The sequence below is a fragment of the Nicotiana attenuata genome, chromosome 8 (genome assembly GCF_001879085.1).
Source record: "Nicotiana attenuata strain UT chromosome 8, NIATTr2, whole genome shotgun sequence".
NCBI lineage: Eukaryota > Viridiplantae > Streptophyta > Magnoliopsida > Solanales > Solanaceae > Nicotiana > Nicotiana attenuata.
Genome location: NC_031996.1, coordinates 14,440,956 through 14,453,591, shown reverse-complemented (window position 1 = coordinate 14,453,591; position 12,636 = coordinate 14,440,956). Strand labels below are relative to the sequence as shown.

Sequence of the window (12,636 nt, the reverse complement as noted above, 5' to 3'; positions counted from 1 at the left end):
TTGGGGGAATTAGCGTTTTAATTAATTCGTACTGGAATGAAATGAACGATAATAGAATCACTGAATAAGATAGTAGTAGTATATTTTGCTCTAGTTCAGCATCTTTTGTTCCATATTTCCTCTTCCTAATTCTTACTTCAAACCAAAACAAACCCTAAAGAAAGGGAAAGCTAGCCTAAATTAAGGACCAATCAGTACTCATCAACTCTTCTAGCTAATGGCATGATCTTGTTTATGTTTCCAAATTAGTAGTATATAGCCTATGAATATAACATATAGGGTGTATTATTTGGTACCAAGGAAAACCTTCTCTAAAGAATATTTTTCAGCAAAATAAGTCATTTTCTGGCAACCAAACAACAAAAAAGTAATTTTTCTTGAAAATATTTTCCATTAAAAGAGGTAAATTGACTTTCTTCACTTATGTTTTCCTCCAATAGTTTCTATGTTTTATAGAGTGTTGAATAGTGTGATAAAATTTATGCTGAAAAATGTTTTGGGGAAAATGTTTTTCTTCATATCAAACGCAATCATAGAGTAGAAAATTTTCCTGGAAACAAATCGATTCTAAAAATAAAATACAGAGTAATTAATACTGCTTTAATCTAATACTATTTCTACTTACCTGATCTGCTTCAATTCATAGTACCGCATTTGCTTAAGTCAACCTGCAGTGTAATATCAAGTGAATCCATACCCAAAAAAAGGGTAAAACTTTAGTTCTTTTAGAAAAATCATTCAACCAACTTGACTATGAAATGGATGTTTTAATTCTACATGATTCCATTTGAACAAATACAAACCTTTGTAATTAGAAATTATGGGAAAAACAATTGTAAAAGAAGAGAATGAAAATCAAGAGAAAAAAAAAACATGAAATAATCAATTATAACCCTAATTAATCAAGATTGTAGTTTCTTGGCTGAGATCCTCCTCCTTCCAATTCTTCACTATTATTACTAACTCTTTCTTGATTTACTTTCTCACCTTCAATCTCTCTATATCTATGCAAATACCTTTTCATTGCACCACCATAATCATCAAACCCTAAAGTTCCCAAAGCCCAACAAACGTCGTCGCCGTTCACCGTTTTCCGGCGTTCTTTCCGGCACTTCTCCGATGCTTCACCGGTCACAAATCCGATGAACTCAGACACACATTCTTGCATTGTTTCCTTTGCTTCTTTTGAGATTTTTGCGTTTGTTGGTAAACTTTGTTTCATTATTCGACCAACGTTGGCTATAGGCAACAAACGATCTTGTTCCTTGCTATTACTTCCTTCTTCGTTTTGAGCCATTTTTTCAATGGAAGAAAAATGAAATTTAATTTGGTATACTATAGTACAGTGTCAAATGTTAGAGAGACATGTAAATATATTCTAGTCAAAACTTCTTTTTATATATGCTCACGCTAACATCTTTTTCCAGGTATTGTTTACACTAAGGTGGCCAATTAGACTTTCGTTTCAGTTAAATATTATAGATCACTTTCAAAAGATGTGATTAATGGTATAGCTTTAACCAATCAATTGACTACATATGTTCCAATGTTAGTAGTTATGCTCAGTTAAGCCTATTGCACTTTATTCAGAACAACTGTTACATATCAATACCAAATAATTTGTCTCTAAAAAAGTTTAGCATTTTCTAAAATAAAAATTTATCTAAAACTTCACATTTATCAATCACTAAGATACAAGATCTCTAACCTTGAAAAAATTTTGAAAAACATTATTGGCATCGGAGAAAAAACAAGCATTTTTCGTTTTTTAAATGTAGTTTGTTGTAAGATGATGTCGACATAGTTACATATTTATAATAGCAATGAAGCAGAGGATTGCAAAATAGCCGGAGCAGCTAATTTTTTATCCATTATAGTTATAAGGATTGTCAATTTGAGATTAGTTGAGGTGATTGTAGTGTAGAGTGGTAGCTGGAGTTGGGGCTTGCTGTCCAACTATCAATTTTTTCGTTGTCTGTACATAACTCTATTTGGTAAAAAAAAAATATTTTACTTGCCAAAAAAATAAAGAAAGAGAAAAAAGTACATGTTGAAAGTATTTACTCCCTCTGTTCCAATTTATGTGAACCTATTACCTTTTTGGTCCGTTCCAAAAAGAATATAATGAACCCTTTCTAAATTTGGGTAACAATTTAGCTTAAACTTACAATTCTATCCTTAATGAGAAGCTTTTATAACCACAAAAATACTCTGGGCCCCTTTTTGATTTGTTTAGGACCACAAATTCCAAAAGTCTTCATTTTTTCTTAAACTCCGTGCCTAGTCAAACAGATTCACATAAATTGGAACGGAGGGAGTAGGTGTTTTTTTTTTTTTCTGATATAGTAACTACGTATATAACACACTTGTTCTTTGTCAACCGTGGTTTGCACTAAATGTCACATCACAAATGCTTATTAAGAAAAACTCTTTTATTAGCATTACGTGTATATATCTATGTATTAAATCAGACCACATCCATTATATTCAGCTTATAAATTATATTATATGTTTATACTGATTCCAAACTCTATCAAAAGAAGCAATGTTCGTCTAAGATAACTTTAACAAGTACAGACTTACGGTAAAAGCCTCAAATTCAGTAGAAATATAAGGTAAGAAGAGAAATATACTTGCGTATTTGTGTTATTAATTATCCAACTTACAAAAAAAAAAAAAGTATTTCATTATTTACTATTATAATTCATTACTCACAACGTCTAAGTTGTGGATTCATTGTTGGAACTTTTAAGCAGTATAAAAATAAGTGAAGTACGTGTAGATAATCACACAGTATATGTGAAGCCACATGGTGGCTTAGTTGTAGATGCCGACCGCGTCCGCACTCGGCAGTAATGGTGGGGTCGGCTTGTTCGTTTGTTTCTTTTATTTTTTATTCAATACTCATACTAGGGCGCCAATCAATTCGAATTTGCTCTGTGTAAGGCATGTCAAAGGAGAAAGCGTTGCATACCAGAATTTTTTTCGTTCACATTATCGAACTCAAAACCTTGTTAAAAGTGTACTACAGATCATATCATTTCATATGATAGAGGCAGATCCAAAATTTATATTTAATAGGTTAAGCTTTTAAGATCTTTAGCAACTCATCTATTGTTTAAATTTATGGGTTGAAATCTAATATTTGTTAAAATTTTAGTAAATTTCCACATAAAAATTTATACTCCGTATAATAAAACTTTTGGTTCAGTTGAACCCTAATCGAAAGCCTATATCTGCCCCTTTGGTGGTTGGTGTCACGGGGGCGTTTTTGCTCAGTCCAAAGTCACACTCGCGCGGCAGTCAAGTTGCGCACTTGACTTAGCCTTTCCCAACACTTAGCCAAATTTTCAGCAAGTTTGGCCTTAAACGAATTTTGGCAGGCAGCAAATTGAAAAGAACACAATCAAATACGGGAAGATCCCAACCTTTGTATTAATTTCGAAAACTTACAAAGGAACCCTCACTTGACTATGAGCACAATTTGACCACAACCCCCACTACAAGAAAGTATGAAATTTGCAACAATTTTTTAGCAACAACTACAATTTTGTTGGCAAAAATCGACAAATAGCAACAACTTGATAAAGTTGTTGCTATATCACAGAACTTTTAAACACAAAATTTTTCTTGTTTGCAAACATAATAATATCGTTGCCATAATCTATCGTTTAGATATTAAGTTTAAAATTAAAAAAATTAGCAACAAATTTTTTGCAACAATCATAGTGTTGTTGGCTTATTGTAATAAATGACAACAACTTGATAAAATTGTTGCTATATCATAGAAATTTTAGCCATGATTTTTTCCTTGTTACCAATGTTTTATATTCTTATTGCCATATTTTATGGACAATATAATAAATTTAAAATATAAATAGAATTGGCAACAATATATTTGTATTGTTGGCAATATAATTTATTTTTGCCAACAATATGGGTGGGGTGTGGCTAAAAGTTAGCTAATTATTTTTCAGTTTTCCGCCAAAATCGAAGGCGGCAAACTCTTCTCTTGTTAATTACTTTTCCGGATTTTTAGCCCCCTCTTTTCGTTGCCACTCTAGAAAGGTTTTGTGTTGTTGCCATATTTTATGTGAAAATATAGTAGTAGTATTAAATGTAATAAATTGGCAATAATTTGTATTTCTTGTTGGTAGAACCCTTAATTTTCTCAACAAGTTTGGTTCACGCCTGATGTTTCTCAACAGGTTTGGTTTGTGGCCTAAAATTTTGCTAAGTATTTTCAACTTTCCGCCAAAAGAAACGCGGCAAACCATGTTCTGCACAAACCGTTTTTTCTTTTCAATTAACTTTTCCTTAATCCTTAGCCTATTTCAGTTACCATTCTAGCTAGGTTTTTTCCTTTATTATTCGACAACTCTGAGCAACTGGTTCTGTCTCGTCTACAAAGTCCGGTGAGTGCTATTGATTACTATTCATCTAAAGTAATCTGCCTTACAGGTTCTTTCCCCTATTCATCTTCTATTTTTATGTAGTTTAGTTGTTTGTTAATTTCTTATCATTGGTTTTTTCAATTGTGGTCATCCATTTTTTCTTCAACTTCTGCTGTTAGAATTTGCTAGTGTTCAAGTGAGTATAAATTTGATCTTTGTTTAAAGGCAAATCTGGTGCTTGTTGAATTTGCTGTTAGAATTTGCTAGTGTTCAAGATGTAGTATATTTGCTGTTAGGTTTGTCGAATCCGGTGCTTGTTGAAATTAAAGGCAAATGAGGTAGAATCCCTTAATTTTTCTCTCAATATATATATAAAAAAAAACAATTCAATTAAACAGATAAAGGGCCTCGACGGCACCTCATGTGTTTCTTTGCTCGTATCACTGTTCATTCAAATTATATATTGTTTTAACTATATTTTGATATAGAGTCTTTCTCTGACCTTTCTCCTTATTTATTTTTTTGGTAAATTGACAGCAAATAATTGAGGGACATCTACTATTTTATATTTTTGTAGGTAATTATATAATGGATAAAAGTTGGATTCTTCTTAGGAACAGGGCATTACCAGAATACTTGAATGGCGTGGAACAATTTTTGAACTTTGCATTTTCAAATCCTAATGTTGGTATAAGAATTCAATGTCCGTGCACTAACTGCAACCATGTACGTAGGAAAACACGAGAAGAAGTAAAAATAGATTTACTTAGGTGGGTATAGATCCAACATATAATAGGTGGATTCATCATGGTGAGTCGGATTCATCTTCAGATGATGAAATAAATTCTAGTGCAGATTCAGATTTAGGAAACGATGATGCTGCCACTTTCAAGATGTTGCATGACATGTATCGTGGTATTCCTACAGATAATATAACTTATGAGTCAGAGCTGAGTCTAGATATGAAGAACCTAATGCAGAAGCTAAGAGTTTTTATCGATTGTTAAAGGATGCAGAGCAAAAGCTGTATCCAGATTGTGAAAAGTTCTCGAAGCTCTCTTTTGTAATGCGTCTTTTTCAAATGAAGTGCTTGCATGGTTGGAGTAATACTTCATTAGACTCTTTGTTAAAATTATTAAGTGATGCTTTTCCCAAAGGACATGTGCTCCCTAATTCTATTTATGAAATTCAAAAGATTATTAAAGATTTGGGTCTAGATTACGTGAAAATAGATGTTTGTGTTAATAATTGCATCTTATATAGAAAGGAATATGAGGATCTTGAGCAATGCCCTGAATGTGGTGAGAAAAGATGGATAGTACGAAAAGGAGAAGATGACACTGAAGTTGCTTCAAGTAATTTGAATAAGAGAAAGAAAGGAATTCCTAGAAAAATTCTTAGATACTTTCCTTTGATACCAAGATTACAACGGTTGTTTATGACTAAACAAACCGCAGAAGATATGAGGTGGCATAAAAATAAACGAGTTGATGATGGAGTATTAAGGCATCCAGCTGACTCACTGACATGGAAAACTTTTGATGAGAAACATTTGGATTTTGCATCAGATCCACGTAATGTAAGACTTGGACTTGCTTCAGATGGTTTTAATCATTTTGGTTCCATGAGTAATGCCTACAGTAGGTGACCAGTATTCTTGATTCCGTATAATCTACCCCCGTGGCTATGCATGAAACAATCTAATATTTTGTTATCCTTGCTTATTCCTGGCCCTAAAAGCCCTGGTATGAATATAGATGTGTATCTCCAACATTTGGTTGATGATTTGAAAAAATTATGGGAGGATGGAATTGAGACTTATGATGCTTTTAAGCAACAAAATTTTCAATTGCGTGCTTCTTTATTGTGGACAATTAATGACTTTCCTGCATATGGCATTTTGTCCGGTTGGAGCACTAAAGGTAAATTCGCTTGTCCTGTTTGTCATGTAAATACTTGCTCCATTTACTTGAAACATGGTCGAAAGCATTGCTACATGAGTCATCGTAGGTTCTTAGAGATAAATCATCCTTATCGTCGGAGCAAAAGTTCTTTTGATAATACAAGGGAAGAAAGACTTACACCACAAGCATTGAGTGGAGATGATGTGCTTGCACAAATAAATACATCCTCACAAGGATCCATAGGTGATAACACAAGAAAAAGAAAACGAGATGCCGAAAGACGTGACAACTGGAAGAAGAAAAGTATATTCTTTCAACTACCATATTGGAGGACTGTATTGTTGAGACATAATTTGGATGTAATGCATATAGAGAAAAATATTAGTGAAAGCGTCATAGGAACGTTGTTGGATATTGACGGAAAAACAAAGGACACATTGAAATCTCGATTGGACATACAAGAGATGAGAATCAAAAAGCCGCTCCATCCAACTAAAAGTGGGGATAAGTATATACTTCCTCCTGCTAGTTATCCAAAACGGAGAAGATTAAATTCTGTCAACTCATCAAAGATGTCAAGTTTCCTGATGCTTATGCTTCTAACATTAGTCGTTGTGTCAATGTTAAGGAAGCTAGAATTTTTGGACTTAAAAGTCATGATCACCATGTTCTTTTCCAGCGTATCTTTCCTCTTATCATCAAAGGAATTTTGCCAAAGGATGCATATGATCCGTTAATTGAATTGTCATTATTCTTTAGTGATTTGCGCGCTAAAGAGTTGCATATGGACAAGTTAGATAAAATAGATAAAAGCATACGGATGACAATTTGCAAACTAGAACGTATATTCCTACCAACGTTCTTTGATGTCATGGTTCATTTGGCAATTCATTTAGCAAAGGAGGCAAAGGAGGGTGGTCCTGTTCAATTTCGATGGATGTATTTCATCGAGAGGTTAGATTTTTACTACTCTAAATTTTTCTTTTAGCTGAAATTTGCTATGAAACTGATATATTTTTACTTAACAGAATGTTGCGCACATTAAAAAGTTATGTACGCAACATGGCTCGCCCAGAAGGGTCAATTGCTGAGGGCTATCTTGCAGAAGAATGCATGACATTCTGTTCCAAATATTTGACTGATATGGAGACAAAAGAAAATCGTCCAGATAGGAATTCTAGCTCTTCCAACATGGATCCTAATGGCTTATCTGTATTTAATTGTCGTGGTAAGCCATTTGGAGGGGGGTGATTGGACAAAATTGAGTGATCTTGAAATCAAGCAAGCACATTTTTACATCCTCCAAAATTGTGCAGAAATTGGCCCTTTTATCGAGTAAAATACTTTTCACTTAATTTACATTCTTTGCTTCTTATAAATTCTCTCAACGACTATCTTGTAATGTATTCATTCTATTTTAATTTTCATTATCTATAGGGAACATTTAGAAATATTAACAAAGGAGAATAACAAAAATGTTGCCAAGAGGCACAAAGAGGAATTTCCTTTGTGGTTTCAGAAAAAGGTAACTTATATAATTCAATATTGGCTAATCTTTATTTAGAACAATTCATAAATTTTATTTTTAAGTAGTACTAATATTTGAGAGTTTGTAATTAATAGGTGATACAATTAAAAGATAACGGTGATGGTCGAATTACTGATCAATTGCTCGCTTTGGCAAGAGGTCCAGATTTACGAGTAGAATGTCATAATGGATATATCTTGAATGGTTTTAGGTTTCGAACAGTGGCATCCGAGAAATTTTTAAAAACTCAAAATAGTGGTATAGTTGTAAAGAGTGATGAATATACAGAAAATGCTGATTATTATGGAAAGATAAGAAGAATTTTAGAAATCCAATATCTGGACAAAAATTTAGTGACATTGTTCCAATGTGACTGGTTTGAAGTTCCACCTCAAGGTCGAAGTCAAAGTAGAGGTTGAATTGTTCATAGAATTTAAATTCTAACTTCTTGATCTTAACATTTTCACCTGAACATATAATGCTTCATTTTTAATACTTCTCCTATTTTAAGCATCTCTATATTTCCAATACATGTAATTCATTTCTTTTTCCTTTAGGTTGTTGTCCCCTTGTTGAGTAATTACTATTAGTCACAAGATCATATCACATAAAGGTAGTTGTACATAAATGAAGTTGTAGAGTTTTAAAAGTAAAAAAGTTCTCTGTAATTTATAGAATACTGAAACTTTTATATTCCAGTGAAAAATCTAGAGGAGAATAAAAGAAGAGAGGCTAAAATGAATTAAAAATTTATTAACTAGCAGTATTTTATGAATATTACTTATCATTATATCGTCGATAATACTTTTAGGCAGCCAAAAAGGAAGGGAGGATAGACAAATACTCCATTTCAATACAGTACAAAAGATGAACATAAGCATAAGTCGAAAATAGAACTAGTAATAGAAGAGTGACAAGAAATATACTTTTACATGAATTAGGCGGAGTTTACTTACCATGATGTCATTCATAGGACTTGCAGGACTTTCCTCATCTGAACCACTTAAATTTGTAATAATATTGAAAAGTGCAGCAGGAAGTCGAATCTGTTAAATATAACACAAATAAAGATCTTAAACATGATAGTACCAAGGAAGAAACTATTTTATAATATAAAAAAACTACGACCAAGTAAGAAACTATTTTATAATATCAAAATTAACTATTTGGTCTTCATAAGGCAACTAAAGAAACTTTAGCGCTTATACTAAATGAATACCTTAGAACTTTGTATAAGGGATGCAAGTCCCACCATGCCCTCTTTTAACATTTTTTGCTCACGTCCTACACGAGCTTCCATGACTCCTACGTGAGCTTGCATGACTTCTCGATTTTTTCGCTCCTCCTCAAGTTGCTCTTGTACTTCTTTAAGCTTGGATTCTACACTCTCTCGTTTAAGGCGTTCTTCTTCCACCTCTTTTTTTTGTGCTTGCAGTTGATCTTGAAGCCCTTGCATGGATCGCTTATTTGTTAGCTTAAGTCCTGATCCTTGACCGCGGTAATAGCCTGACTTTTCTCCAACAATTTTCATAAAGGACGCATTAACAATAGGGTCCATATCAGTACCCTCTTCTGTTTCTTGAATTTGCTCTGCAACCAATTCATTCACTTTATCCTACAAACAAGCCATAAAAGATTTAGCTTTCAATATTTGTTTCGATAAACTCATATCATAGGATTAAAGATTAGAGTATTGTATGTACATTCAATTCAGCAGCGGCATCGTTGACCCAATGACCATTTTTCATGTGAGTTTTTTTCCAAAGTGTCTGAAAGTTTGGCTCTTTTCCAGTGATTGGATCTCTCTAACAAAATGAATCAAATTATGTTATCGAAGAAAGAATTACTAAGTTCATAAAATAAGACATATCTCACCTCTTCAAAAGAGACTGCCCCGAATGATTTTCTGCCGCAAATATGATTGATTCCTTGTTTTGCCTTGTTTACTTTGTTTCTGGCACTCATTCTCTATATTGAATATAAATCAATGATATATCTAAGGATTCAAGTATGAAAAGTACAATAAGAAATAAACAAAACTTTGAGTCTGATCATGAGAGTTTAAGTTCCAATTTCATAGGCATATGATTGCTTTATTAGTTTTTGTAACTTCCCTGATTGACGTAGATATTTTTCAGAATCTTTTAGCTAAATAATAGCTTTTGCGCATATTTTGTTTAATTACCTTGAAAGGATCAGAGTCGAAATACTCCACCAAGAATTTCCATTCAACTTCAGTAACATCTTCGGGTATGTTTTGCAAGCGTTCCTCCTTTGTAGCAAATTTCTTAAAATGATCATAGAGCCTGCTACGACGATATCGATACAAATTGTTAGCTGTATGAAGGATAGTATCCCTAGTGTGTTGCGTGTCTGGAATTTCAAAGGCATCCTGCACTCAAATCAAAAAAAATTAGAAGTGATAGTTTTGTCACCTAAGACTATACGAGCAACTAAAATAAATTTGTATGTGGAACCGGTAGTAAAGGATAACTAATAAATATGCTGCAACCACTTTGTAAATAAAACAGGGAAGCATGTCTGTTTAACTTGAACTCAAAGCATTACATGACTGGCTGTGACAATCTGTTCTTCAAGTTAATCTTGAAGATGACAAAAAAATGAATCAAACTGTTTTCTTTCATCTATTACATTCTGGAATTAAGGACGCCACTCACTCAAATCGCTGAATGAGCATTCTCAATAAGAGAGCTCGGATCTGCCAAGTTCAAAGTAAGAGCCAAAAACTACAAGGCACAGGGCAAATGGTGAAAGAAGAGGAACAAAAACAAGCGTAGGATAAGCTAATTTGAGAGTATTCCTCACAATATTGAAAACTTCAAACTTAAACTATCACTGCTTGATCATTTGAACTATTACATTAACTGTCATCTATCGTTAAAGAATCAGAAAATAACAGCAATACATTTTTCTAGTAAAAGAATTCATACCAAGCCAACTATATCCATGGAACAACAAACAATTTACTACTCTTATAAAGACTGCTACTATGATGCGCAACTATTTTTATAAATTGTTTATATCACAGACATAAATTATAAGCCTACCCAAAACCTCTTATTCTTATGATATCACATGTACATATAACGATGAATAAAAGTTAATTGCAATATTGATTAACTGTTGCACCAGTAGAGAATATCACTTTGGCATATCAGAATAAAATAAGAAAATTTCAAGCAAACACATTGTGCTTCTACAAACTCCATTGCAAAGTAATTAAATAATAAGATGTATCTCACAATTTTCCTACAACAGGTACCGGAATAAACTGTACCATATGTTTTGGTTGAATACGACTCATTCAAGAACAAAAACTATAAACTTAAAATAAACAAAGAGAATTACCAGCATATGAGCAACAATCCTGTCTTTTGATAGATCAGAAACTTGCTTCCAAGTTTTGACATCATGCTTAGCATTCTGGTCAACTGTGACTGAAAGCTCAGTAACAAAATTATTAGCTCCAGGACCAACTGCTACTGTTCGATCTGGTGGGATAATCACCTCCAGCTTTCCATTAGGATTATTTTTGCGTTTCTTTTGGATTGAAAACCCTCTAGTCTTCCCCCTTCCCTTTCTCATTTGTCCTTCAACAATACACAAAAATATTTAAATGAAAGACTTCAGAAAAATTCAACATCAATTCATCATTGGGATAAATAACTATTGCAAAGAAATAGATTTATCGACCTTAAGCATAATAATCAAATCCTACTCTTTATGATAATTTATTACCAAATTTGATCATGAGATTTCACAAAGCTACTTTTTACTGAATGAATCAACTCACGTGATTGTGGGTTCGAAATTACTTCAGCGGGTCCAGCACTATCAGAAACATGCACATCTGCCATCATAATAGTCTGCAAGACATATTAAAAAGAATTATACTGAAGACTGGTTGAAAGTAGAAGTGAAGGCAGCACATTGCATATATCGTCAATCAGAAAATAATCTTCCCAACAACATAAATATAGATTAAGGTGTATGTCCAAACAAACTATTTAAGTAAAATAAGCAAATATAGTAACTTAATAAGGATTGTTAGATATAAAATCGAGAATATTTTCCGCAGATGTCCACTAGCACCAGTGTTTTCCCTGAGTTTACTACTCAAATCATATTCAATTCATCAATCAATCAGTCCTTGTTTCCTATTTAGATGAATTTCCGGCAATGATTAAGGCCACAAAAACAGTAGCGTTAATCAATTCTCAGCCAACCTTTTTCAGAAAACAAAGGACCACATCAACAGAGAGGTTTCCAATTCTTTGAGGATAGTGATATTGAGATAGAGACCCTTTTTCCGTTCAGCATTTGGCAAAAACAAGTACTACTACTGGTAATTTATGAATCAAAATTTCAATATCAAGAGAACCTAAATGAGCACAAGCAGAAAGTACACTAACAAAAATGACTTCATCAGGATCAATCCCAATCATTTGCATTTGCCTAAACAATTTTAGCCCTTCTTAAAAATAATTATTTTGTACATAACCAGATATCATAGAGCCCTACACTCTTCTATATTTCACTGGAGATTACTCAAAAGTTAATCTTGCTTCATAAACATCCCCTCTTTTAGCATACTCGGAAATCAAAACAGTCCAAGACACAACACAATTGTAAGGAATCAAAAAAAAAAAAAACAATCTTGCAGCTTCTACATTGTCAATAGCAATGTACATAGCATTTAAAGTATTACCCACAAGATATACTAACCTATCAATAAAAGAGGTCCTTTACTGTAGATGCTAATTTTATTTGAATGGCACGTGCACAAATA

General features: G+C 33.0%; 2 protein-coding genes across 2 annotated transcripts; one reads left to right on the top strand and one right to left on the bottom strand.

The window, feature by feature from the left end:
* LOC109231505 (nuclear transcription factor Y subunit B-5-like) lies at positions 899-1,297 on the bottom strand. The gene has a single exon (XM_019397166.1). It carries the CDS (start codon positions 1,295-1,297, stop codon positions 899-901), a length of 399 nt encoding a protein of 132 aa, XP_019252711.1.
* Positions 4,983-8,245, top strand: LOC109231504. The gene is made up of 8 exons (XM_019397165.1): positions 4,983-5,082; positions 5,250-5,383; positions 5,482-6,034; positions 6,152-6,806; positions 6,908-7,252; positions 7,327-7,545; positions 7,736-7,823; positions 7,922-8,245. The coding sequence occupies exons 1-8, from the start codon at positions 4,983-4,985 to the stop codon at positions 8,243-8,245; spliced, it is 2,418 nt and encodes an 805-aa protein (XP_019252710.1).

What these genes read in the sequence shown, in the direction of transcription:
- LOC109231505 (XM_019397166.1), bottom strand. Translation starts at nt 1,297, where the DNA reads ATGGCTCAAAACGAAGAAGGAAGTAATAGCAAGGAACAAGATCGTTTG.
- LOC109231504 (XM_019397165.1), top strand. Translation starts at nt 4,983, where the DNA reads ATGGATAAAAGTTGGATTCTTCTTAGGAACAGGGCATTACCAGAATAC. An exon ending in TGGATGTATTTCATCGAGAG is followed by an intron (nt 7,253 to 7,326) that starts GTTAGATTTTTA and finishes TTTACTTAACAG; the next exon opens with AATGTTGCGCACATTAAAAA. An exon ending in GGTAAGCCATTTGGAGGGGG is followed by an intron (nt 7,546 to 7,735) that starts GTGATTGGACAA and finishes CATTATCTATAG; the next exon opens with GGAACATTTAGAAATATTAA.